We start from the raw sequence: 26,213 nt of genomic DNA, 5'->3' as shown, positions 1-26,213 counted from the left end.
TTGTTGAAAGCATGAAAAGTAAAACATTTCCATATAGGTATCCTAAAACCGGCAGTTTGACACTTTCTTTTATTAAATGACTTTAAAAAGTAATTACTTGGTGTGTATTATTATTATTATTATTATTATTATTATTACTAGTGATAGCAGTAGTAGTAGTATTTTATACCTACCTGATATACAGTTGTAACGAATAAAAATGCTATTCTTGCAGTCCTAGTCTGAGCGACGGCTTTGGAGCTGGCGAGGTAATCGCTTGGTTTATTGATCGTCTTTAGTTTGTCTAACCATCCAAGATGGCGGCGCTTGTGGGACTGCGTGCATGTTTCTCCGGTATAATCGTTTAATTCTTTTCTAGTATCTGACTCGATATGCATTTCTGACAGGTTGTTGATTCATAGCTCTCTGATTTGTTCTCCACAACAGAATATGATGTTTGCGTCTGTATAAATGTAACTTGATGACATGATGTCTGTTCTGATAGCAGAGCAAGGTCACCAGTGAATGTTAGCTAACGATAACGACATAATAAAAGATGATGGAAAACTAGCTAATATTATAACCAGCTAGATAGCTACCGAAGCCAACTGTTCAGACAACTAACAGCAGCTTATTTGAAGGAAAATGACACTGTCATGTCTTCCCTTCTGGTTCAAAGGGGGTTGTTAATCTCAGCTGCTGCAGAGCTTCTTTTAGCTAGGTGATGCTACCTGATGTAACTAGTATAGTTTAAAAATCTAAAACTCCTATTCCTATCATCAGAAAATGTGGATAGATTTTGATCAATGCAGGTGCAAACCAGACCCTATTACAGTATTTGAATGCCTTTTTAAATAAAAATGACAGTGATGCTTTACCCTGTTGCTTATTTGACAATTGCATAATTTAGATTTAGATTGGACAGTCAGCAAAGATGTGTGAAGCACTCTGTGGTAATAGGGTACGGGAGGCATCTTATCACTGTCAACAGAAGTCTGCACTGATTGAAACACATGTTGGCAACAACAAAATGTTCAATCACTGTGTGGGACGCCAATATATTTTGCAGTGAGATTGACAAAGGAAAAGCAGAGTTTAAATATCTGTCACCGACCTTAAATACTTTCACAAAGTTTCAATGCTTATATTGTGACAGGAAATGTTTTACTGGAACATGCAGTGGTGTATGTAATTCTCAGATTTTAATTCCATTATCTTAGCCCTTCAGCTTTCTTCGCCAAGCCTCTTGCACAGCTCCTTCAAATTGGTGAGTATGCACATAAATGGCAGTCTACAGACTGTTTAACATGGATTTTGTAGCTTAATTTTATTATTTATTTTATAGTTTATAATTTGTTCTTTGGTTTGTTGTTGTCTTGTAGTGTGCTGTACCTCTGAACCGTCGCACCTTTGCTGCAGAGGCTAAGAAGACATACAGTAGAGACAAGCCCCATGTTAACATTGGAACAATTGGCCACGTTGATCACGGCAAGACAACCCTGACTGCAGCCATCACGAAAGGTAGAATCACTGACGTCATTGCTTTTCCTCTTACAGTGGCCCAGGAGATGACCGTAAATCCAACACACTGAATTATTCAATTTGATCTGGAGACTGAATTGGCTCCACTGACCTATGACGAAATGTCAAGGCCTACTTTTTCTACTTTTGTGAAACAAGGAATCAGAAATGTGACCTTGGTGTGTTTTTGGGTCCTCAGTGCTCGCTGACGCTGGTGGTGCTAACTATAAAAAGTACGAGGACATTGACAATGCCCCTGAGGAGAAGGCCAGAGGAATCACCATCAACGCCTCTCATGTAGAATACACCACAGCCAACAGACATTATGCTCACACAGATTGCCCTGGTCATGCTGACTACGTCAAGGTCAGTCTGCTTTACTTCAACAAAGCACCTGCAGCAACATGATGCAGCTTTGTTGTTATTTTAGCTAATCAGAATCCTTGTATTTCTTAGCATTTCAAACTTATTATTTACTTTAGAAGTATCTTGAAAATGTAATTAATCCCCTTTAATTACCCCGATATTTTTCCTGTTTCAGAACATGATTACAGGCACAGCTCAGATGGATGGCTGCATCCTGGTGGTGGCAGCCACTGACGGCCAAATGCCTCAGACACGAGAGCACCTCCTGTTGGCCAGGCAGATAGGCGTCGAGCATGTGGTGGTTTTCATCAACAAGGCTGACGCTGTTGAGGACAAGGAGATGGTGGAGCTGGTGGAGATCGAGATCCGCGAGCTGCTCACAGAGTTTGGCTATGATGGCGAGAATACACCTGTTGTAATAGGCTCAGCCCTCTGTGCCCTGGAGGTGAGGGGAACGCTGGCAGTCATTTGTCTTACAATTTAGATAATACTGTGGTAGTCTGCTGATCTTAACCACTGTTGAATTCACCAGTAGTGTGCGGCTCTGTCAACTAGTCTTGAATGGTTTTATTTGTTCAGTCAACAAAATCATTAGCCTGAATGTTGCTCCTTCATTTAAGGCATGTGACTCATTGCAGTATATTTTGAGTCTCTAATGAGCGGCATCTGGATGTTATCTGTCTGAGTGTTTATTTGCTCCATCTCAGAACAGACAGCCTGACATTGGCGTGAATGCAGTGATGCAACTGCTGGAGATTGTGGATTCTTACGTTCCTCTGCCCAAAAGAGAGCTGGAAAAGCCTTTCCTTCTGCCCATTGAAGGGGTTTATTCCATCCCAGGTATTAAGAAACTGCAAGAAATGCAGCCTGCACACACTTCATCTCAACACTGAACTGTACGGCTAAACCCACTTAAGGAGGAATATTGGTGGTATTGATGATGGTGAGGCGAAAAAGTTACTTGCTCTTTATTTGAGGGTTATCAATTGTGTCTTTCAGGCAGGGGCACGGTGGTCACAGGCACTATGGAGAGGGGAATCATCAAGAAAGGAGACGACACTGAGTTTGTGGGCCACAATCGCAGCTTCAAATCAGTGGTTACAGGTGAGTGAAAGAAAAAGCAACAGAAACTTAGAGAAGGAGCTCCTGTGCTGTTTACAAAGCACATGAACCGAAACATGGCAAACATACCGACAGGTGGCAAATTAAAAACCTGAATAAATGGAGAAACTTTACGAATGCAGACACATACAAGGGCTCACCGAATGGTTTGAAGAATATGCAAATGATGTGAATCATATGCCATGGCCTTCACAATCACAAGATCTCGGCCCTGTTGAACATCTATGGGAGATTATGGGCTGATATGTTCAGCTTTAATTATACTTTTTCTATGTATGACCCGGTGGTGTGTAGACGACGACTATACACTAACATATGTGCCTTTGCAAAAAGTCAATGTAGTACAGAAAGAAAGTCATGCGTGTCTGCTGACCAAATCCTTGACCATTTTGGAGTATGTTGGGGTCATAAGATGGCGCTCTTCGCCACCATTATCAAAACACAAAATGAAAGAATATCTTTTGGAAGAATTTTGTTCTGTGGAAGAGACACTTTTTATTGTTTTTCCCTTTTTAATTAGTCACCTGTTTGCATGTATAAGGAATAACCTTGTAAGTGACCTCTAGCACTTTATACATTGATGAAGAAAAGATTAGTTTACTCTTTTTATGTGCGTAGATGGTGAGTATCTGATCAAAAGACAGGCTGCTGAGGAAAAGTCTGATACTGGTGTGTCCAAAGTTATGTAATACTGTGCGGGTATTGGTGCATAAACAGAAATTTTATCTTGCTGTCCATCCTGTTGTGCTCAGGTATTGAGATGTTCCACAAGTCTCTGGATCGTGCAGAAGCAGGAGATAACCTGGGCGCTCTGGTCCGAGGACTGAAGAGAGAGGATGTTAGGAGAGGGATGGTGATGTGCAAACCAGGATCCATCTCGCCTCACCAGAAAGTCAAGGCCCAGGTCTGAGAGCTGTTGCAGACAGTTGTTATTGATTCATTTGTAGTATTTTACAATAAGTGAATTTAAATGGTTAATTTTGAAACTGAAACATGAATGTGTATGTGTATGTTTGTGCTTTCTATATCACAGGTGTATGTTCTGAGTAAGGAGGAGGGAGGCAGACACAAACCGTTCGTCAGCAACTTCATGCCCGTCATGTTCTCTCTGACCTGGGACATGGCCTGCAGAGTCACTCTGCCCACTGACAAGGTGTGTGTGTGTGTGTGTGTGTGTGTGTGTGTGTGTGTGTGTGTTTGTGTTTGTCAAATAGTGTTGAGTTTGTACACCATCCACAACACTTCACCCAGCTAGTGCACGCATTAAACATATCGTACTTTATGTAACTTCTTGATGTTTCAGGTCAAATCTGTGAAAGCAGTATGACGGCCTCTGTTGAGTCATTGTCTTTGTTTACATATGTTTGAAAAATTACTCTAAAGTAGCTTTACTGCGAGATGACATGCAGTACATATATTTTTAATGTTTTTTGACATTTGAAGCAATGTTTCACAATGTTTAACAAAGAGTGTATGTATTGCAGGACTTGATTTTATTACATTTATTTTCTGGTCACTCAGTGTGGGTGGGTCCCAGTGAAGATATGTTTTTGGCACCTGCCAGTTTATAAATAAAGTTCATATAACATAAACTAATGTTCTCTTAAGCCTCTTCCATTTGTAATCGATGTAGTACAATAACAGGATTTTGATGGAGAGTAACAACTCTCCTGTCTGTTGGTCTTGTCATCTTTCAGGAAATGGTGATGCCTGGGGAGGACACCTCCTTGACGCTAACGCTCCGCCAGCCAATGGTTCTGGAGAAAGGCCAGAGGTTCACTCTGAGAGACGGAAACAGAACCATTGGCACCGGCCTGGTCACAGACATCCTGACGGCTACAGATGAAGACCAGTGCAACTGGGGCTGAAGGGCAAACTCTGCAGAGAGGGCTGGGGTGGGGGGAGGGTGCTTCAGGGGGGTCAGGGAGGGAGAATGGGTGGTTGTCTGTGCTTGGTCAAATCAAATAATTATAGAAATATACAAATACAGTACATACACAAACCTCATACAAGAGAGGACTCAAATGAATGCATTGCTCAGTCCCACCCAACCAAAATATGAACCCTGTTATGTTTAGCATTGTCTTTGTGTTTACAGGCCAGACTGTCAAAGTTATGTCATTTATGTAATAAAATGTATTTAATAATAAAAAGCCATCCTTTGTGTTTGTGGTATTGGCTATTGCTAGCCAAATGTTTTTCAAAGAACAAACACACATAAAAGAACAAAATATAATATATTAACAAGAAATATATGACTATGTAACATTCATACAAAATCTTTATTATCATTATCTGTAGCTAAAGACTGTTCACAATGAGAATTGCAAGCTACTACATGTTATAAAGTTAATATGCCACATGAGGGCAGCAAAGAGGTGCTTCAAGAGCCTGTTAGCAGGTCTATTGTAATAGTTCTCAACTCAAAATTATTATGATGAGATAAATGTGATGAAATATCACAATCATAATCATGAACAGCTGAGAAACATGTAATGCTTATTTCCCATTCATGATTCAAACTCTTCAACTATGTCGATGATATAATAAATACCTTAAAATGATATTGTCCAATAAATTATGGAACAGACCTTTAAAGACGTTACTGAAAAACCAAACTTGTGGAAATGAACTAATCTGACAAGAACGTACACATTCAACTGAGATGCCAAATAGTTTTTGAATGCACAGTGTCCTTTAGCAGATCATTTAAACCAGGCTGACCCTTTTGGTGTTTCTGTGCTCTGAATAGTTGGTGTCCTCTCTGCTGGTTCATCCCCAGCAGGAAATTCTCCTGTTGCTCTGCATTTGCTGTAGGTATTTGAGTCAGTGCGACCTGTAATCCAATCAGCCTGTTGCTGTAATCAAATACTGTATGTCTGCAGGAGTCGAGGCTGGAGCAGCTAGTGCCGCTGAGTGATGTGCTCAGCTGGAGGATGAATGTCTCCATAAGCAAAATAACTTCAAGAGAGAGATGATCAGACAGTATACACCAGTATATGCTGGTGGTCAGTGTTACTGGCTCTAACTGTCTCTCAGGAGTGCTGATTCGTACCAGCGTTCACCTGTAGCTCACGATTGCTGAATCACATCAAGACAATGTGCTTCAGGAGACATTTATGCTCTGTTCACACGTTGTTCATGTTGACAACAACCTCACAGTGTGTAGACACTCAGAGGGATAAGATACAGCTTTCAACATTATGAGCTTGATTGCCTGAATAAGAAGAAAAGGTAACACTTGACTTTAACTCCCCCCCCCCTTTAGCATTTATATACAGTATATAAACAATTATTATAACACACTATAATGTACAATAGTTGGAAGTGTTAATATATTTGTCATCCACTACACCTCCTCCTGTGAAGCATCCCTAAGACATAATGAATGATTGGCAATATCATCAGTGTTGGAAGAAGTATTAAGACCATTTACTTAAGTAAAAGTACCAATACGACATTAAAAATTAATTAATTCAAACTTAAGTACTTCCATTCTTATGCAGAGAAATTTCCGCTGTGAGCCATATATTATTATATAATTCATCATTAGATTAGTAATACTGATGCGCCATTGCTTAAGCAGCATTTTACTGTAGCAGCTGGTTAAAGTAGAACTAGTTTTACATACCAATCAGGGTGGTCTTAATGAGTTGAGTAGGAAAGAAGAAAAAAATCACAGTTCATGCACTGTATTTCATAAGCTTACCATATATCAACTATAAAATTAACTAGTAACTGCAGCAGTCTGATAAATGTAGTGAAAAGTACAATATTTCACACTGAAATGTAGTGGATAAATTGACATTTATAAACAGACTTAAAGCTGCCTGTGAATGATTTGTACATGTGTATTAACAGTTAATAAATATGTTTTATAATGTAAGGATTTGTTACTGTGTGTGATGATATATAATTAAACATGATTACAGCTGTTACACTGTTATTAATCCTTTATTAACTGATTATACACCAGTTACGCATGTGTCATATGAGAAGTTCTAATTGTTAGGAAATACATTACAACACTGTTAAAAAAGTGCTAATATCTGCTTACGACTACATTAAAGTATGTTAACATTAAGTGTTTATATTATATTACATTATTATTTTATCTACTTTAAATAAGGGTGTTAAATTAAAGTGTTACCAAAGAGCATACTTCATGCTGATAAACAGACACAACGTATGTCTGTTTCTGAAATTTTTACATCGTAAGGAAAGTTCACGGTCTCCTTTGCGCAGCTTCACTCTGGGCAGTTAGACAGTACTTTAAAATTACAGTCTGATACACCCTGACTTCTAAAACCACTTTCCTCTGTCAGATTTTCCCAGTCAGGGCGGGTTTTTCCAACCAGCGATCTTCCATTCACAAGTTCACTTCTCTAACCTTTACGCTGTCCACACCCCTCGAAAGAATAACATGACACTGCCTCAGCTATTTGATTCTGCTTTGAATGGAAAAGGAAACTGAAATATGATACCAAGAAGATGCTAAAACTGCTTTCTTTGAATTGTTCTGTCCTGATGAGATGTCACGTCCCCGGGCCAAGGATGACAAGATTTAAGGCTCATTTCCAGCCAATCTTGAACATGGACACTCATTTCCCAGCACACTGACTTGTTCTGACCAACATCTCTTTACATCAGAGTGTTGCTTAGATGGGTGGTTACATTCCTGTATAAACACATCAAGCCAAAGGGCACCCAGAACATCTGTTTCAACATAGAGACATCCAATTCACATTTTTTTTTAGCTTATCAATTAACCACAGCAGAGCATGCAGACTGCATTAAACAATAGCCAAGGTATATTAAAACTGCACCAGAAGGTTTAGAGCTTTTAATCTGCATTACAAAGAGAGCTTGTTGAAAAAGACTTTGCTTTGGGAGCTTTTGTGGTTCTTAGTCCAATGGCTGTGATTGCACCGGAGAACTAAATTCCCAAGCAAGATAAATAAATATATATATATATATATAGATATAATCCAACAATTCTAAAATGAGTAAGTAAGGCCAATCAGAAACACTTTCTGGTCTTGTCTTTTTTTGTCAGTCCTTAAAAAGTTGAAACTTAAGATATGCAACATTTTCATCCATCAGTATCATAAGGTAGCTCTATAGAGGCAAAAATTAAGAAAAACTATGTTATCTGGGTCTAACATGTCTGGAGTTATGGCTTTAAGAAAGGAAGTGCAGCTGTTGCATCATGTTACTTTTTTCCAGCCTCCTCCTGGCAGCTGAGGGAAACCAGCGAAGAATAGAGCCGCTGCAATTAAGGCTGAATTTGCCTTTCAACAACCCACTCTGCATGTTGGAAGACTGACCCTCCACGGCTTCTCATCCTCCAACACTGCCGAGTGGGTGGGAAGCATCCAAGTTTATTCTCAGTGCTCCTTCCATCACACGGCACCTCTCAGAGGATATAGCACTCTTTAAAGTAAGAAATTATCCATTCATTTGGCGCTAAGATAACTTCCTGAAAGTTAAATGCATGAAAGGATAGAACAGTTTATCCTGTTAGATGTCGCTGTGATGGATGGGACGTGTTGTTGCCAAGATAAGAGTTAAATATCTCACACACCCACCGTTTAGCTCTTTAGCTGACACGTCATATTAAATGGAAATCAAATAAAACCAGACAAACACTAAGCTTGGATAGACGTACCACCAACACATAGACACAATGATATTCTACTTATATTTCAAGCATTTCCCATCAGTAGAAACTTTGAATATGCCTTTGAGAGAGAGGTGATGAGAGTTAAAATAACCAGCAATTGTTCTGGTCAAGTATTTCAGTTACTGATTATGTGTAAAACTTTCTGTGTTTTTAGATATATATAGATAGCGCCATGTTGCACTAGCCCACACAGATTTTGGACAATTTAACCGAAACAATTCTCGGTTTGTTTGTGTGTGTGTGTGTGTGCTCGTGTGTATGTGATCTTGTTTCCAGTGTTCAAGGTTGCAGGGCAGTGAAATCAAGCGGGACTGCCAAGTCTTGTCTGTACATATGCAAAGACGTGCCTGATTGGTTGCATAAGAGTGAAAGAGGAAACCTCTGACCCTCAACCAGATACCGTCCCACCAAATCACAGCCATAAATTACAGTCCATTCCTCCGTGTTTATCAAACAGCTCGCTCCACTTTCCCTCCCCGCTGCACTTATTTGTTATAACTCTACAACAAATGCATTCAGTAGATGCTTATTGTGAAATGATCCCCGTACTTAGTGTCTGTCTACCAATGAAGGACCAAAGAAAACTGTTGAAAACTGTTGTGAGATATATTTTATTGTGGTAATCAACAGGAGAGTTTTGTTATTTGCCTGTGAATTTATAAATTGTTGTCTCACACAACAAACCGAAACCTTGTGAGGAGTAAACAAGGTGCAACTCAGAGATTGCTTCAAATGCATTGAGTGGAAGACAAGAAGAGGTTAAAGTCGTTCAGTAGACATTATTTCAGTCCATCAAACAAAGAGAGTACTTGCAGTTTCTTGCTTTTCCCAAGAAACTTATGATATTAACACTGAACACTGTTTTTAAATAATGTAGTAATACTTAGTGTCTATTCAGCCAGCAAAATAAAACAAAGAATAAATAAATGTATTTACAGTAACGGCCTGACAAATGTACAAAGAGTTCGTCCCTCTTACTAAACATGCAGGGGGTTAGGGTTAGTCCTTGGCCCTGCTCTTGGCACAAATGGCAGAGGAAACACCATTTGTTTTCCAGAGCAAGTCTATAGTCATATTTTCAGCACAAGTCAGCAAGATACAAGTACAAATGTGTTGAAATTTGCTGAAATGGCAGTCAGGTGTGTAAGGTAACCCACATGGAGCTTTTAGTTGGAGAAATGTGGAGGGAAAACGAATTAATCTCACCTGGGATAAGTGAAACAGTGATGACCTAATATCTTTATTACTTGTCCTATTAATAATAAAAGAAAGGCAGAAAGAAAGAATAACGCCTCTGGCCAAGAACATAGAAAAACAACATAAACTGTTACATGACATCAATGGATCCAATACTAGAAACACATTAATAAATAAAGTGCATCTATCCAATGTTTATTTGGAGCTTGGTAATTTTACCAAAAAGCAAATTCATTTGTTATTCGTAGCCGTGTGTGTGATCCACAACATGAGCAGGTCAGGGTGAAACGGGGACGCTCACTGCCGTCCCACAAAGCTGTGTATGTCTGCATGAAACACATGATTATGATTAAACAAATGTTTCTTGATGCTGGGCTGCTGTTTTTCACATGAACATACTTTCATAATATACTACAGAGATTTCTCAGGGTGTGGTTTGATTTGTTTACACTGAAAATCCAGATAGACATAGTTGTTTTTATTGTGACACATCTTCAAAGAAATTCATTTTTCATCATCTGTTACATGGTTTACTTTTTAAATCATGAGATAAAATGTATCATCTGATGTAATATCTATTATGACACTGACTATAATGCATCTAAATCTGAGTTAGACTTTGTTAAAACATTTTAATTTTACTGTCACAAATATATCTATTTTGCACGACTGACAGAACATGTAAATATAAGAAATGTGTCCCATGAACATCTAAAACATTCAAGAGTCATTAATATATTGGCTTTATATCAACATTCAAGCACAGATATTTTCAGTAATGTATTTCATGTTGTGTGTTGTCAGGTCTTCCATTTAGAATAGTGTTGTTTTTGGAATTTAGCATTTCAGCTTAATATAGGGCACACATGTGATACAGTATTACTCTACTCTGTCTCCCACGGGTCATGCATGTGACAGGGTTTTCATTTCTGATTACTTTAATTAGACTCTTCTATTGCCTGTGGGGGCCCTCCAAAATTGTGTCAAGTTTTTGGTAACCAATATGTGAGGGGTTACACTTAGATTCTCCTGTTCTTGCTGTGTTGTTATGTCCTGAGGTTACAGAGAGGGCTGAACTTTGAGGTGCTTGTTATTTCTCTTTGGTTATTTCTAATTTTGTAATTTTTTCAGTCATGATGATGCCCTTTTGACCTGCAGCAGCACATTTAAGGAGAAAAGGTGTCATTTGTGAAATATAGTTAGTGTACAGATGTATTTTTATTTCCCTTTAGAACATGTAAGGCATTGGAGGAGAATTGACAAATTCATTTCAATTAACCATTTGCTAAACCCCATGCCCAACCAGCAATTGTGCAATCATAGCTTAACAACCATAACTAGGCACGATAGACCTGTCAAGCTTTGGATTTCTTGGACTTCAAATATTTTTTACCCTCTCCAAAACCAAAAATACAAGAGCATGTGTGTAAGGAATGGATTAACCAGTGTGTTTGTCTGCTTGCAAACGTTAGCTAGCTTTACCTACAGTAGTAATATTGGTTATGTATCGTAACCCCAGATTCTATGAGTATAGGTTTCGCGAATACGTGCTGGGATAAACCCAGTAGTAACCGCTCTTAGAGGGCGAAGCCTATACGAAATAGGACCTAATCCAGTGTTACTTCCCAGCAGCATTTCAAACTACATTATTTTGTGTGGGGTCACAGGTTACATTGAAAAAAACATGGTTCATGACTAGTACATCCACTGTGTAATATTTCTTCACTGTGTGGAAGTCGGTCCTGGATGCTACCATATCAGAGTGTAGGCTATATTAGTGGCTCTGTCCTGCTGTTTACTGGATTTTGGTTAGTTTACACTCCAGCAACCATGGCCAGCATTACCTGAGATAGTGTGGTTAGTCCTGATCCTAAAAGCCTTTTCTCCTACGTTAAAAGCAAAACACACAGTACTACTTGGAAAATACGAATACATACGAATATAACCTCTGTCTTGCCTGTAGTATGCAAGCTAAGCTAAACAGGGTTGTGTTAGAATGAACGCAGTCTGATCTTACATTTGTCCTTGTATAGTCATAGTCATAGATAGGACCAACCATCTCTATACTGCAATACAAGAACAATGCTGTTTCTTTATTTCCAAGTTTTCTACATTGACTAGTAAGGAAGCTAACTTTTTGCCTGGGACCTGTTAGATTTAGCGTAATTATTTTAGCAGGATATGTTTAAGATCTTTTCTTGTTTTAGTCAGCTTCAAACATGAAAAGTTAGCTGAAGATGGTATTTGCAACCAACTCATGAAGCAAAATCAAAGACCCATTCTTTCAGAAAATACTATGGATTTCCAGTGTAAAATCTGCCTCCATTATTATTGTAAACTACATTATGTGCCTTGGGAGAACAGGAAGTTGACAGGCATAGCAGCAGTAACCAAGGGGAGCGGGACCAAGCCAATGCTCATTTGATCAAAGCCACATTCCAGTTTTTCATCCAAATGTAGCACAAATTTTACTCTACTCTAAAATCTACTACCGCTATGCTAATACAAGAAGTTAAGCGCCTTGAGATGGTGGCACTAATTCTCCGTCAGGTGCCATTAAACCATTGCAGAAAAAGAAGGCACAACGAGATGACATAATTAAAAGAGCGCCAGTCAAACCTCTAACGGTGGAAAACAATATGGCATTTATTTTTGTTTCATGTATTAATTTGAGGAAGGTTACAGTCTCTTTATCGCTCTCCACACAGATCTGATGTTTTCATCTGCCACTATTTTTAGTATCCTCGGTGGAGGCTTCAGTGGACTTTCAAGTCACATGCTTCATCTTTGTCATGATTTATTCGATATGTTTCCATTGCACTTTTCACAATTTGCTTGTATCGATACACCAACTTTTCTTCCTTAGCAAAAAAACCTTTCATGCAATATTGTGACGTTTTTATTTCGAATTTTGGCCATTTCCATCCAGCTGGTGACTGGAAACGCATCTATTGTTTCACACTGGTTTTTCCTGTTAGTAAGCATAAATTACATATATGATGCACCATTAAGTGTGTTTTCCTTTTTGAGAATGTTTACAACTCTACGTTGTCATGTATCTCCCATAGTTACATGCAGTCCATACTATGTCTGTAAATCAGTTGTATGTATACCAACTAACCAAGTCATCCACTGACATTGTATAATGTAGAATATTTAGAGTCTTATTGTTCATATAAGTTATGTCATTAAGATGGAAATCCACTGTTGATCTACACATCTGTTTTTACCAAATGAGTCTGGGGAAATATTCCCAAAGTTCAGATTTCAAAATGTCATCTGCAAGATGTCAATTTCACTCCACACTCAGTTGTAAATGGTATGTTTGAGGACTGTGAACAGCACCTACAGATAGTTCCACTAAAACTATGAAACATTTCTCAAAGTATTCATACAAAACTATGTTATTGTCATGCACTTTATTACTAGGATCATCTGCAAATTGAAAGTGTCTTGATTGCATTTGATAAAGCTCAACAACCATCTCAAGGAAGCAAAAAAAGTTAATCCAATGAGAAATTGCTTGTATGATGGAGATCAGTGCTGCTGTTTCTCTGTAGTGGTGTCCTCCTGTCAGTAGAATGACGGTCATTGGGCTCTTCACATGACGACTGCATTGCTCTGCATCCAAAAACAAACAAAACAAGCAACAGCCAAGGGTTAAATCTCTGATTCTCTACGGGAGGACATTTGTTCACGTCCAGGAGTGGCCTGCTCATTCACCCGCTCTGATGAACACTTCCGGTCTTTCTCCTCATCTCCCTCCTCCTCCTCATCCCTGCTGATGAAGGCCAGCTCGTTCTCATAGCAGAAGGAGTTGGCGCCAGATGTCGGGAATTTTCTCTCCTCCATGTCCTTGGCACTGCATCTGGGGGTGGATGGTACTTCGAATGTTTTGTGAAAGTAGGCGTAATCTATCCTGTACTGGCTCTTCTCCTCAAAGATGACAGGCTCAAAGCGGTGACCCCACAGGATCTCTGAGGACAGGTAAGAGCTGCGTGCCTGCGTCGTCATGGCTGTGGCCTCCACCAACCCTTCAAGTATAATTACTATCTCAAAGTCAGATGTTTCGAGATCTTGCTTACTGATGCCAAACAGTGGACTTTCTTCATCAATCTCATGTATGACAGTCAGGGGTGCAACCAGAAACAGGCGGTCTGTGCCTTTGTCATAGCCTACGTTCATGTCAAGCTGATCCAGGGGGATATATTCACCTTCCTCTGTGTAACGGGGCTTGACGAGCTGGGCTCGCACATGAGCTTCCACAATGTGGCTCTTCCTTAGATTAGCAACCCTAAACATGAGACACAGCTTCCCATCACGCAGAGCGATGACTGCGTTGTGGCTGAACAGTAGAGTCTGTGCACGCTTTTTCGGCCGTGCCATCTTGGCCATGATGGCACCAATCATGAAGGCATCGATGATGCAGCCCATGATGGACTGAAAGACCACCATGAAGACAGCAACCGGGCATTCCTCTGTCACACAACGAGCTCCATAGCCAATGGTTGTCTGGGTCTCAACAGAGAACAGGAAAGCTGCCACAAAGGTGTTGACCTGCGTGACACAAGGAACAAAACTGTCGTCCCCTTCGGGATGGTCCATGTCACCGTGTAGGAGGCCGATGACCCAGAAAGCCAGGCCAAATGTTAGCCAGGACACCACAAACACCAGGCTGAATAGCAGGAACATGTATCGCCAGCGGATGTCCACACAAGTTGTGAAAATGTCAGATATATACCGCTGTGACTTCTCATCCATGTTTGAGAAATGGATGTTGCATTGGCCAGCCTTGCTGACAAACCGGCTGTGGTATTTGCGCCTCGTGTGAATCTTGCCATTTCCAAAGTTGCCCACAGCAGGCATGGTATTTAGTCTAAGGCCTACTTCTTCACAGGACACGAAGCTGTGGTGGTGGGCCCTTCCCACACTCATGCCTCAGTGGGGCACAGCCACGTAGTTTCACACTATCAGCCCGGCTCATACAAAACTGACCAGGCTCACAGGAAGTGCACAGCTCCGTCCAAAACAGACTCAGTGTCAACTGGGATTGAGAGGTGAGGCACAAAAGGAAGTTTCCTGTAAAGGAAGGACAGGTAAAATATTAGCATACAACATTATCTGTTATCTGCCCTCAATATAATTATTGTAAAAGTAGAACATGAATTAATTTACCTTTGTTTAAACAGAGACTTAAGACAACCGTACAGTAATGTGATATATTTATTGACATTACCAACGTGTTGTTACTTCTGGTCTCAGTAGAGGCATTGCACATTGTGCACACTGGACAAAGCCAATGAACATTATGTAATGGTGTAATGTAGCTTCAGTTTGAGATAAAGAAAATCATGTATTCTCTCACCTATCTCTTTTTTTCAGCACTTCATTGACTATAAATATGTTTGACTAATACTACTACTTGTTACTTGTACTACAGACTTCTGCTGCCTATTATGTACTTCAGACTTCTCTCAGGAGTCACTCACTGTCAACTCTAATAGTTTTAGGGTCTGGTTTCTAATAATAGCTGCTGGTTTAGAAAGCTTTTCCAGCCAAAGCATGCTGTATTTTCACTTAATCATTTTCCCCTTTTGATTTAGTAACAACTCTTTTGATTGTGTTTCCTCTCAATATAGACAAAATGTCATTGATGAATGTAACATAGAAGTGATAAAGTTATACATAGATTTTCAAACTGCCTTCTATGTTGAAAACCTGGTTTCAGGGTAATATATTTAACCTTGCTCTAAAAGATACCAGTTAACCTACTACATGTCATTTGTAATATATCTTTTCATAGCCTACATTTGTCTGTCTTGCCTCTCTTTCTTCCCTGCTCTATTGGAAATACTCTGGTATATACAATACATGTTTCTCTGATCAACAAGGTACAGAAATAGCCAGCTAATCCAATGCCCTGCCATTTTATGTGACGTATCTTCTGTTTCCTCCAGCTGGCACAGCTATTAGAGTCATTGGAGTACTGTGATGAAGCTGTGCAATTCCCCTGTGAGGCTGAACTGGAAAATAATATGGGCTGAAAAAGAAGGGGGCAGAAAATTGGGTATCGTAGAAGAGACAGCCTCAGATACAAAGCAAGATGGTTTGATGGTAGGAATCGATGGGATTACTTCAGGTACATGAAAAAAAACATTTCAAAATAGGGAACTTTATCTTGATTGGTCCCAATTGCAGCCATCAGCACATCCAGCTTGTGCTGTCTTGACGGTAGAAATACATTTTATGATTTCCAGCAAATTGTGTGATGTGTTTTTATTATTTTTTTCAAGCCTGTATTGACTGTGCAAGCACCAGCATTAGACAGTATGCCTTAAACAAGGCCTTTACAAATTATAGCTTATAGGTCCAGTTAATATGTGAACCTTTTCTATGTTTATACCTTGTGTCCCGAGGTAAAAGAATCTTAATCATATAAAAAATATATCCCACCCTCTTCTCTCAATGTAATGTGTTTATTTTAAATTCATTGTACAAACCTTTATGAACAAAATATACTGTAGCCTTGATGTGATCACAGATTTTGGGGTGATCCAGCCAGCCTGTCCTGGTCTCCAATATATTCAATCAAAATCCTTCCGAGCATCTTGTCACACTGTCACACTGTCTATTGATAAATAATCTATTATAGATTACTCAACTTTGCGATAAACAAGACTCTACAGCCATGCTAGCAGCTCTGTGAGGCTGTACTTTGAGCTAAATGCTAATATCAACATGCTAACATGCGCACAATGACAATGCTAACATGTTTAGCACGTATGATGTTCACCATGTTGAATACCTTTGTTTAGCACAATAGCATCGTTACATTTGCTAATTAGCACCGAGTACAGATGATGGGAATAGTATGGGATAGTTTTGCAAATAATTTGGTCACAAACCAAAAGCATGGGACAAGTTTAAATTTTGACCTCATCAAAATCCCACCGCCTCATGGTGGGGCTAGAGGAAAATAATTAGGATTCACCCTCTGGGAACCACAACTGCTTGGCAATACATCCAAGAGCTGTTAAGATATTTCAGTCGAGACGAAAGTGGTGGACCAACAAACAGATGGACAGACATTGCCATCCCTAGAGCCACGCCACTAGCATGGCTAAATCTAATTTCATATACCTGCATTAGGACCAAAGACATCGAAAGATGCTGCAAATAATTGATTTTAAATTGCGTCATTTCAGTTGTTATGAGAGATGTTGTATCGACTGTTCTCATTCTTTATATAATCATTTTATTAATTCACTGACACTGATGGAACTTCACTAATCTCAAGTCATAAAATAAGACACTGCCACACCATCACACTGCAGACTCAAGGGACCCAGCAGAAAGCACTTCAACTATAGGTCAGAGCAAGGTGACATGTTGGTCAGCAACTGGCTGTGACATGTTTACTGTTGCCTTTTAGATAGTTATTATTGTGGTTGATTTTGATTTTAGGATATCTAAGAAAACAATAGGATCACAAGACTGTTACACACTGGGTACACTCTGCTCAGAAAACGTAGTAGAGATAAGATGAGATAAGATAAGAAGAGATATGATGCAGTCAAACACCAAATATTGTACCTCAGCACTTTAAGAATGTACAGTTATAAAGCAACTGGGATTTCATCTTTAATAAAACTTCCAAATTGGGTCATGAAGGCTGCTGTGCAGGTGTCCCCACTAGGGATACGCTATGGCTGTGGATGAATAGACATCATTACCCTGTATGTACAACAGAACGGGTATACAAAACAGCAGGTAACGTATTTAATATAGAGTATGCCAACAGACTCCAGGATGACAATTGATAACAAATTTGACGTTTGTGTATGAGTATGTGTGTTATTTACGGAGTAGCTGCTGTTTCTAAATGCTCTAGTTGCTAGGAAGCAGGATGTTGAGTGTCCAAAGGATATTAATATCTAATATTCTGTGCGACTGCTCCTCGGCTCTCACAGGAGCCACACTCTGCCTGCTGGGCTGTGATCTTAGTGCCGGAGCAGAGATTAGTTGATTTCTCTGCTGACGTTTCTCACCATAGAAACTGCTCTCACAGAAAATATATTTGAATTGAACAATAAGAGACAGTCCACAGGTCAGGGGATCTATGGAAGGGTGTTGGCTACAGTATTGCATTTATATTTTTTCTGTCTAAAATCAAAAGCAGCTTACCTTATGTGCTAGTGTTCCCAGTAAATGTTGATTTCCAACTTTCCTTTTCTTTGAGATCTCCCAGTCTTTTAACCAAACTGCTGCATGTTTCTCCTCGGGCTTCCTTCAACTCTTCTCTTCTGTTATGGGTAGAACCACTCTATCCTCCTAAATCCATCCAAAAGTAAATGGCCACAGAGTACCATCATGTCTATGCCTCCTAGTTTTAACGCGTCTCTTTCTCCAATCAACGAGGAGAGCATTACAATCACTTCTGCTGTCAAGTCCTCCAAAGTTACTGCTCGATTGATATCCAGTTGATCAGAAACAGACAAGAAATTAGAAAATTACTTTAGTGAAGCACTGAAGTCATAATTTGGACCCTCAAAATAGCACGACTTGATCACAGCCAAATTAAATGTCTGTAGGGCTCACATGGCCTGTAGGGTCCAATCCAATCAAAAGATCAATTCCTCACAGCTTATTTTAGAGTCACGGGCAGTCGACTGTCTCACACTTTCTTGGTATATCTGCTATCTGATCTTGTTCTGCTGCAGATCCCACTCTGTATCCCACATCCAGTGAACTATTGCTCACTGCTCAGCTCTCGTCCTCCCCCTCCCTTTCACAGTGTCACTGTAGATACTTGGCATTTGGAGATTACGTGCTCTTCCCCTACCAAGTGTTGCACCAGTGCTGGTCAGCAATGCTCAGAGTTGAAAGCAACTGGTTTATTCTGGCATGATGTGTACTCGAGAGACCACATAAACACACACATTTGTTAAACTGATTTCTCTGGATTTGATTGGGTATATTATTTTTCCTAGAAAGCATTTCTTATTCTGTGACAGCATTGCTTTAAAGAATGGACAACACCACTGTTGCGTAGAGTGATTTTTCTTTATAACCTTTCTTTCTTTCAAAAAAGCCAGAAAAAAATATGCATTTCTGGCATGCTGAGTGTATTATTGGTCCAGATGTAAAATCTACCCATTACATAGGCATCTATGGAAATAAATAAATGATTTACATGTCTAATACACTACCGTACTCTGTAATGTAATGTAAATTATTTTCTTACTAAAACTAAACACATCACAGAGTGGGTGGTGTGGTCTCCATTTTGACTCATTCAGAAAGCAAGGCAGCTCCTGTTGAACACACTGGGCTTTGAAAAGCCCATGTAGGCAGTAGTTTCTTGAACATCACTCATTTGTCTCATGTGTGTGAGCATGCCTGGATAAAGAAGGAAATCAGTGAATCACAGGGCCGATTAGTTGTAAAGCAAAACTGAGTCTATAGCCATGCTAATGGCTCTGTGAGACTGTACTAAGGCACAGTGGTGCTTTGAGCTAAATGCTAATGTCAGCATGCTAACATGATGATGTTAAGCAGGTGTAATGTTTACCATGTTCACCTAACTGCATTTTAGCATGCTATCTGCTATTTGCTGCCACAAATAAAGTACACTCTGAGGATGTCATTAGTTTTGCTGGTATTTGGTCATAAGTGTTGGACATTAAGTAGATTTTTCACAGAACAAGTGAAAGCATTGACCTGCTGGTGGCACTAAGGGGAAAGTCAGGGGATCATCCAAACATTAGGGTTCATCTTCTGGACACCATGTACCAAATTCCATGGCAATCCATCCAATGGTTGTTGAAATACTTGAGTCTAAAAAAACAGAAACGTCAACCTCATGGTGGCGCTTCTTAGAGCCTGCTGCTAGCATGACTTTTAAAATGGTGTAAATAGTAGAGTAAGAGATATTTAACTCAGGACCAAATCATAGGACAGACACACTTACACTGTTGCTCAATACTTCTGTGCAACCACAATTCATTTCCAAACACCCCAGATTAAAATCTGCTATGTGCAGCGGGCAAACGACAGCATACCTCGTGCTGGTTTTTAACAACCCACCACCACACTGCTCTGCCCAGGAGTTTGTAATTCTTTGCTGGAGTTTCACAGGACAGAAACAGGATCAGTAGTTCCAGGACTGGCTTGACCCAGATTCACTAGAGGCCATCAAGGAGCAGAGAGACGGATGGAAAGTGTGCGTGACACGGCAATATGACGGCCTCCAAGGAAGCTAAGCCATGGTGGTCTGAGTATCAGTTTTCTAATTATGATAGGAAATAATATTTGACCTTTGTGAGTGTTAGTGCTGTTGGATCTGTGTCCACTGAAGCAGTAAGGCTAATGTATCTTCATATCTTTTCAGGGAGACAAGCATGCACATCTTACATGCAAGATGAGATCATGCATGTAAGATGTGACATTCTTAAAGCAATGTTAATGTACAGTGTGTTTAGTGTATAGTTCAAATCCAGAGACATCATTCTACACATTTTCACACTCTGTTTATCTAAATGGTTATATTTGTTAGGAAGTGCCATTTTAGTAACAATTCATTGAGTAAAATCTTCAGCAGAAAATGTATTGAATGTAACACATAAGTGTAATTAAATGATTTTTTTCTGCAGCACATTTCAAACTTTAAAATACAAGGTCCTCTGTGTGTGTGGGTGAGTGTGTGTTTTGTAGCTTTGCATCCACACTATGTTACTGTTACTGTCCTGTTACTATAATGTCAGGCTGGCAAATGGGTTATGGGTTCAGTTAGATGGCAGACCAGATGGGGATGTGAAGTGTGCTATCGGGACAGAGAGAGCCCAGCCGATACCTCGTACCCAGCGAGTTATTTAAAGGCTGCCTCACTGCGGCAGGACAAAGTGGGCCAGGCTCGACCACACTCAGGACACTAGCTGCAGCGTTTGATCACACTTTGATCACCTTTCAGATAATTACCACACATTCTCCTGATTCAGTTCAAGTGTTATGTCATGTTGTGGTTTTACCTGTGTGGTACAGAAGACACCATTCAGAGCACAGGATGTTTACTCAAAGCTCAGTCAGACATGAGCGTAACTGGTTCTGGCAGGACACTCAGGATCAGGAGCATGGCAGGTACTCCAATTATACAACTGTGTAACCGTCTGTTTAGTTCAGTCTCACCAGCACTCCTGCTGTTCATGCTCACTTGCTGTGTGTTTCTGCACTTCCTTCTCATTGTTCTATTATCTATAGCTATATACAGTATCTGTAGCTGTAAGACATGGCCTGTAATTGATGTTGGGAATAAAATCAATCACACATTGAATCGACCCATTTATCTGCTTTTAACTCTTGTGTTTCATCTTACTGGTACATGCATTTGTAAAATCTTTTAGCAAGAGCTTGTAACTCCTTTATCCCTTTCAGTCGTTTATTACAGCTGAAGAAAGTACACTTTTTTTTTTTAGCTTACATTAGCATTAGCACTTTACATTCCAGTTCCTTGATAACAACGAGGAGTAATATCTTGGGAACAGGGTCATACTGGGATAATGCTAATTAAGACTAGTAGTAATGTTGGTGTTTAATTTCTGTAACAGCGTAATAATGGGTAAAAACACATGAATTAGGGCTCATGGTTATTATACTGAAACTACCAACTACATTTCCAGGTAAGAAATCCCAGCGTATAAAGGAGAATACTGACAGTAATTAAGTACTGTCAAAACATGAAACTAATATTCCTGTAAATGCTACCACATTAGGTTACAGTGGCCCCAGTGAGTTTTTTTTTTTTCAACTTTTATGGATAAGAATAGGTTTAAAATTACAGCACAAAAAATACAGAGCTAAATTTCCTGAAAAAAACTCCAACAAAATGGTCGCAGGCCTGTGTAACACAGAAGTGGTCACAAGGAAGAGAGAGAACAACCACAAAAATCAGAGATAATGTAGAGAGTCTCTGTTGGCAGCCAACACCGACAAAAACAACCTGAGTATGGAAGAGAGGCGTTGTGCACCCACCCAACAGAACGAAATGCTGCACATACACAAGACACAGGACTTTTTTAGGGAGCTATTCACTAACCTCCCTGCTCCAATTAGGGAACATGCTCCAGACCAGCCTAATCAACATCCTGCCTCGTAATAATGAAATGCTCTCACATTGTGAAATAATGTTAGCTCCACACAAAAAGGAATGTAGGAATTTCAGGTCTGCATCTGCATTAAATCAAAAAACTCTTTCTGTTATTCTACCTCATACAAGTGGATAGTGAAGTTTCCTCGCATAACATAGAGGTAACATGGACGTGAGAGTGTAGGGACATTTTTTGACCAGAAGCAATGTTTAGCTCTCCATTATAGTCCAGATGAAATTTTGAATGGTTCTGTTTAAAGGTGTCAATCTGTCTCTGCAAGGTTCTCAGTCATTAACAGAGAAAAGGCATAAACAGAGAATTAGGAAACAGTTACAAGATATATAATATCTTCAGTATTATTAAACATATCAATTGTATCACCAGCCTGATTTTATTATTGGATCATTGTATGACTTTTAAAGATGTTCATATCTGATATAAACATGCTTCACATCTTCACACCAACCCAACTTTGTTTCTGACACATTTTACTTACAGCACATATAAGAGTGGACTGTATCAAAGTGCTTCCCCAAATACCAATCAGCCTCATCGTCCTCCATGCTGAGGCTGGTGTTGCCAAACTGATGCTGGTGCCAAATTTATATTTATCTCAGGTGAACAATGTAGGATTTATCCATTGTCATGGAAACACTGACAAATTTGAGTTTGAGCAAACAAATTGCATGTAGGTCACACGCCTCTGGACCTGATTTTGTAACAATGTGATCCAAATGAAATTGGGAAAAAAACAGTCCATGCAGCTCTTTGCTGTTCACACCCATGTGAAAACACAAACACAGACCCAGGTCACATGTGAGAGGAAAAATAAGCAGAGTTGTGGTCCTGTCAGCTGCAGTGTAAACACAACTGAAGTGTATCATTGGGGAAGCAGGCTGTGCTCACTGATCAGAGCTGCCTTTGTGCTGGTTGCAGTAATTGATCTTTGCATGACTAAATGGGCCACTTATTTTTGCAGCCTGAGCAGGTGCAACTGTGTACTGGTGTTTCTACATGAGCCGCTGATCAGTCATGAGGACCGGGAGCGTTTGTAGGCCAGCTTGACTCAGAACAAACCCTACAGCTGCACACACACACACACACACACACACACACACACACACACACACACACACACACATACACAAACACTACTCCACACACAAATGGAACTAAGAGAGAAGTTTACATACTGTATATATATCTCAAATATATGTATATCTTATATTTTTTCTTTATTCTGTTTTACATGTTGTAACCAGAGTAAATGTCACATTAATATTGCAAACTCATGTAGAGGAAATAATTAAGGAATTTGAAATAAAACTAGAAAAGTGAATGCTGAAATAAATCAAAAGCATTACTGAAAATGTGGACATCTAAAATGAATTTGCTTGAAAAATCTGAAAGCTCAAATGTATTGCACTACACTGCTCAAACAGAAGTAATAGAACTTCAAATGGAGTTTGTTGAAGAGGAGAGACAGAGAGAGAGACAGAGACAGAGACAGAGAGAGACAGAGAGTTACTTCAGTTAAATTCAGTCAACCATGTGTGTTTATCCATAGAGGTATCAAGATTAAGAAGATGTGAAAAGATACATTAGAAAGGAAATTATCTGGTTGAAGGGACATAATTCATGCAACACCAGGAACCGGGAAAATTTTCATGCATTATTTGAAATTATATCAGAAACTTAATTCTCTGGAGAGCTACATACTGCAGCCAAAAGATTCTGGATACATTGACCCTTTAAAGTGAGAGTGGATTTCTTTATATTTCTGAGATAAGATAAGTTATTTAATGTGATAACTTACAGTGAAACACATTAAATCTAGTTTACAAAAACATTCACATGACAAAATATTCTCAACCCGGTTCACTTTAGGGCAGCAACTAATGATCATTTTCATTATTGGTTCATCTGGTTATGTCTGAGGCAAGACGCAAATCCTCATTTTTTTACTTGACTTCATGATTAATTGATTGTTGAAATAGTACATTTTCTGCCAATCGACTAATCAATTAATCAACTAATTGTTTCAACTCTAGTCCAATTACTAGCCTTTCCCAGAATTTTCAATCTAATCTTATTAGTATTAGTATTCATCAGCAAATGAAAGCTTCAGAGCTAGCAAAGAAAGTGGACCTTGAGTTAAGACTATTTTGTCAAACTACTATTTCCACAGTCAAGAATAAACTTTCATGCACATAATTATTTTATTTTATCAGTGAGAAACTATTTATTTTATTGAATGAGCATGAACTTCAGTACGTGAACTTCAAGTGCTTTAGGATGAAAAATCCTACCTGCCTGATGTATTCTGAGAACAAGTGCAGAAATGGTGTTTATATTGTTTTGACTGTCACAGGTGCATAATTATATCCATGACGGATAACACTGAGAATCAGCTTTGCTCTCTCAAAGTGTCGCCTCACATGACTGGAGTTTCACACGCAGGAGTCACAGGGAAGGAAAGAGGAGTGTTGGGTTTTAATGAGGTGCGATGTTCCTTTTTAGGAATATGACTCTAAGGATTCAAGATCAGGTCTTCTGCAAGGACACTGAGAGCTATGATTTATAATTTACACAGAAATCAGACCTGGAGATGTTGACATTTATTGTTATGGATCTGTGTTTCTATAGATGAAGTTGGACTGGCTAAATTGGAGTAAAGTAAGAAAACTCATGAACTCATAAAAGCTCTCCATGTAACGTTCTAGATAATTCTAGGTTTAAACATATCAAGCGTTAGGGGTTACCTGAGGCAAGCTGTAACATATCTCTGAGCAACGTGAGGCATGTTACAGAGGAGATTACAAAATGTTTGGGATCTGTACTATGAAACCAGTGACTCCTCTGACGCTGGGCTGATGTTGGGAGACCCTGCTGAAGTGTGTTGGCACCTGCAGGCTTTGTGCAGACATGATGCACCGGCCTCCTCATTAGCTGCCGGGCTCCTGAGAGCTCAGGTTCACACTGTGTCACACGCTGTCGCTGCATGTTGAGCTACGCAGTGAGAGCTCCAGGTTCAGCTTTCTGTTGACCAGACATCCAAACCTCACACTGTGTAGTTATCGTGTTCCTACCAACTCTGCTATAAATCAACACAGGGGACACTTTATTTTACTGTAACTGGCAGCATGTCAGTTCTGTATTTGGATGTCAGGAGTTTGGCATGTTCTCCAAAACCTTTATCAGGCTACTATCAGCAGTTAAAAATAATGTATATATATATATATATATATATATATATATATATATATATATATATATATAGAGGTGTTCTTTTAGGGGCATGAATGTATATGAGTAGATGTGACCAGGTGTATATTTCATGCATTGTGTGTGAGACTACCTGTCTCTACAGAATGCTACTGATAATAGGCTATCAATGTGCTTACTTAAACAACAAACAAATACAAACAATTAAGATGCAAATACTTTATTTTCTTCACATAACTGAATGATGCCAGAATACAAACTCTTCATACATTATGACTAATGTTTTCATATATTGATAAAAAATAGTATCCTTCCCTAATTGTCTTGCCTTTATTTTATTTTCCAGCTCAAATATTATTGGTCATAAAATGCCTGCATGTCTACTTTTATTTGCGGCAGCTGCAGAAGAGGGTTTGAAGTTTAAAAACAGATACAGGTACACACATCATCTATGTTTCAGGAGTTTCTGCTGGGAGAGTAAGTGTGGTTTTATGCTACATCTAGTGGTACAACATGTTGACAACAGTTTTTATACAACTGATGAAACATACGTTTAATGAAACATAGGCAACGTGTCTATAAGTTAAACTGTGCAATGTGCTGAGATACCAAGTTATAAATATAATTTCTTTGTGATTACTCTGTTATATTTTTTATAGGAAACTGTTAGAAATGTTCATCTAGAAAAGCCAGTGTGATTGTTGCTCCCTCTAGTGGTATTCTGACTTGACCTGACTTGACCTGCTCTTTTCCAAAGCACATAGCACATCAACAACAAACAAATCAACTTTTTACACAGTAAAAAAAATGTTACACATAACATAACACATAAAGTGTAACAACAAGAGTTACGCATAATAAACACAAATACATCTTCAGTCTTTAAACTGACCAAACAGCAGTTTTACTCTGAAACACAGATTGCCCCTTCTTATCTCGGTCGGATCAGAATGACTCAAACAACTTCATTCTTTCTT

General features: G+C 39.2%; 2 protein-coding genes across 2 annotated transcripts; one reads left to right on the top strand and one right to left on the bottom strand.

Moving 5' to 3' along the window:
- Nucleotides 1-296: 296 nt before the first annotated feature.
- On the top strand, nt 297-4,877 carry tufm (Tu translation elongation factor, mitochondrial). Its single transcript, XM_070923580.1, has 10 exons — nt 297-333; nt 1,200-1,246; nt 1,362-1,500; nt 1,700-1,866; nt 2,042-2,311; nt 2,574-2,706; nt 2,866-2,970; nt 3,741-3,892; nt 4,022-4,141; nt 4,686-4,877. The coding sequence occupies exons 1-10, from the start codon at nt 297-299 to the stop codon at nt 4,854-4,856; spliced, it is 1,341 nt and encodes a 446-aa protein (XP_070779681.1). The 3' UTR covers nt 4,857-4,877.
- Nucleotides 4,878-13,528: 8,651 nt separating this feature from the next.
- Nucleotides 13,529-14,803, bottom strand: kcnj12b (potassium inwardly rectifying channel subfamily J member 12b). Its single transcript, XM_070922588.1, has one exon. The coding sequence runs from the start codon at nt 14,801-14,803 to the stop codon at nt 13,529-13,531; it is 1,275 nt and encodes a 424-aa protein (XP_070778689.1).
- Between the last annotated feature and the right edge of the window lie 11,410 nt (nt 14,804-26,213).

Source organism: Enoplosus armatus, chromosome 17 (assembly GCF_043641665.1).
Source record: "Enoplosus armatus isolate fEnoArm2 chromosome 17, fEnoArm2.hap1, whole genome shotgun sequence".
Classification (NCBI taxonomy): Eukaryota; Metazoa; Chordata; class Actinopteri; order Centrarchiformes; family Enoplosidae; genus Enoplosus; species Enoplosus armatus.
Note: the sequence above shows the minus strand (reverse complement) of the source record. Positions and strands in the feature narration are given on the sequence as shown.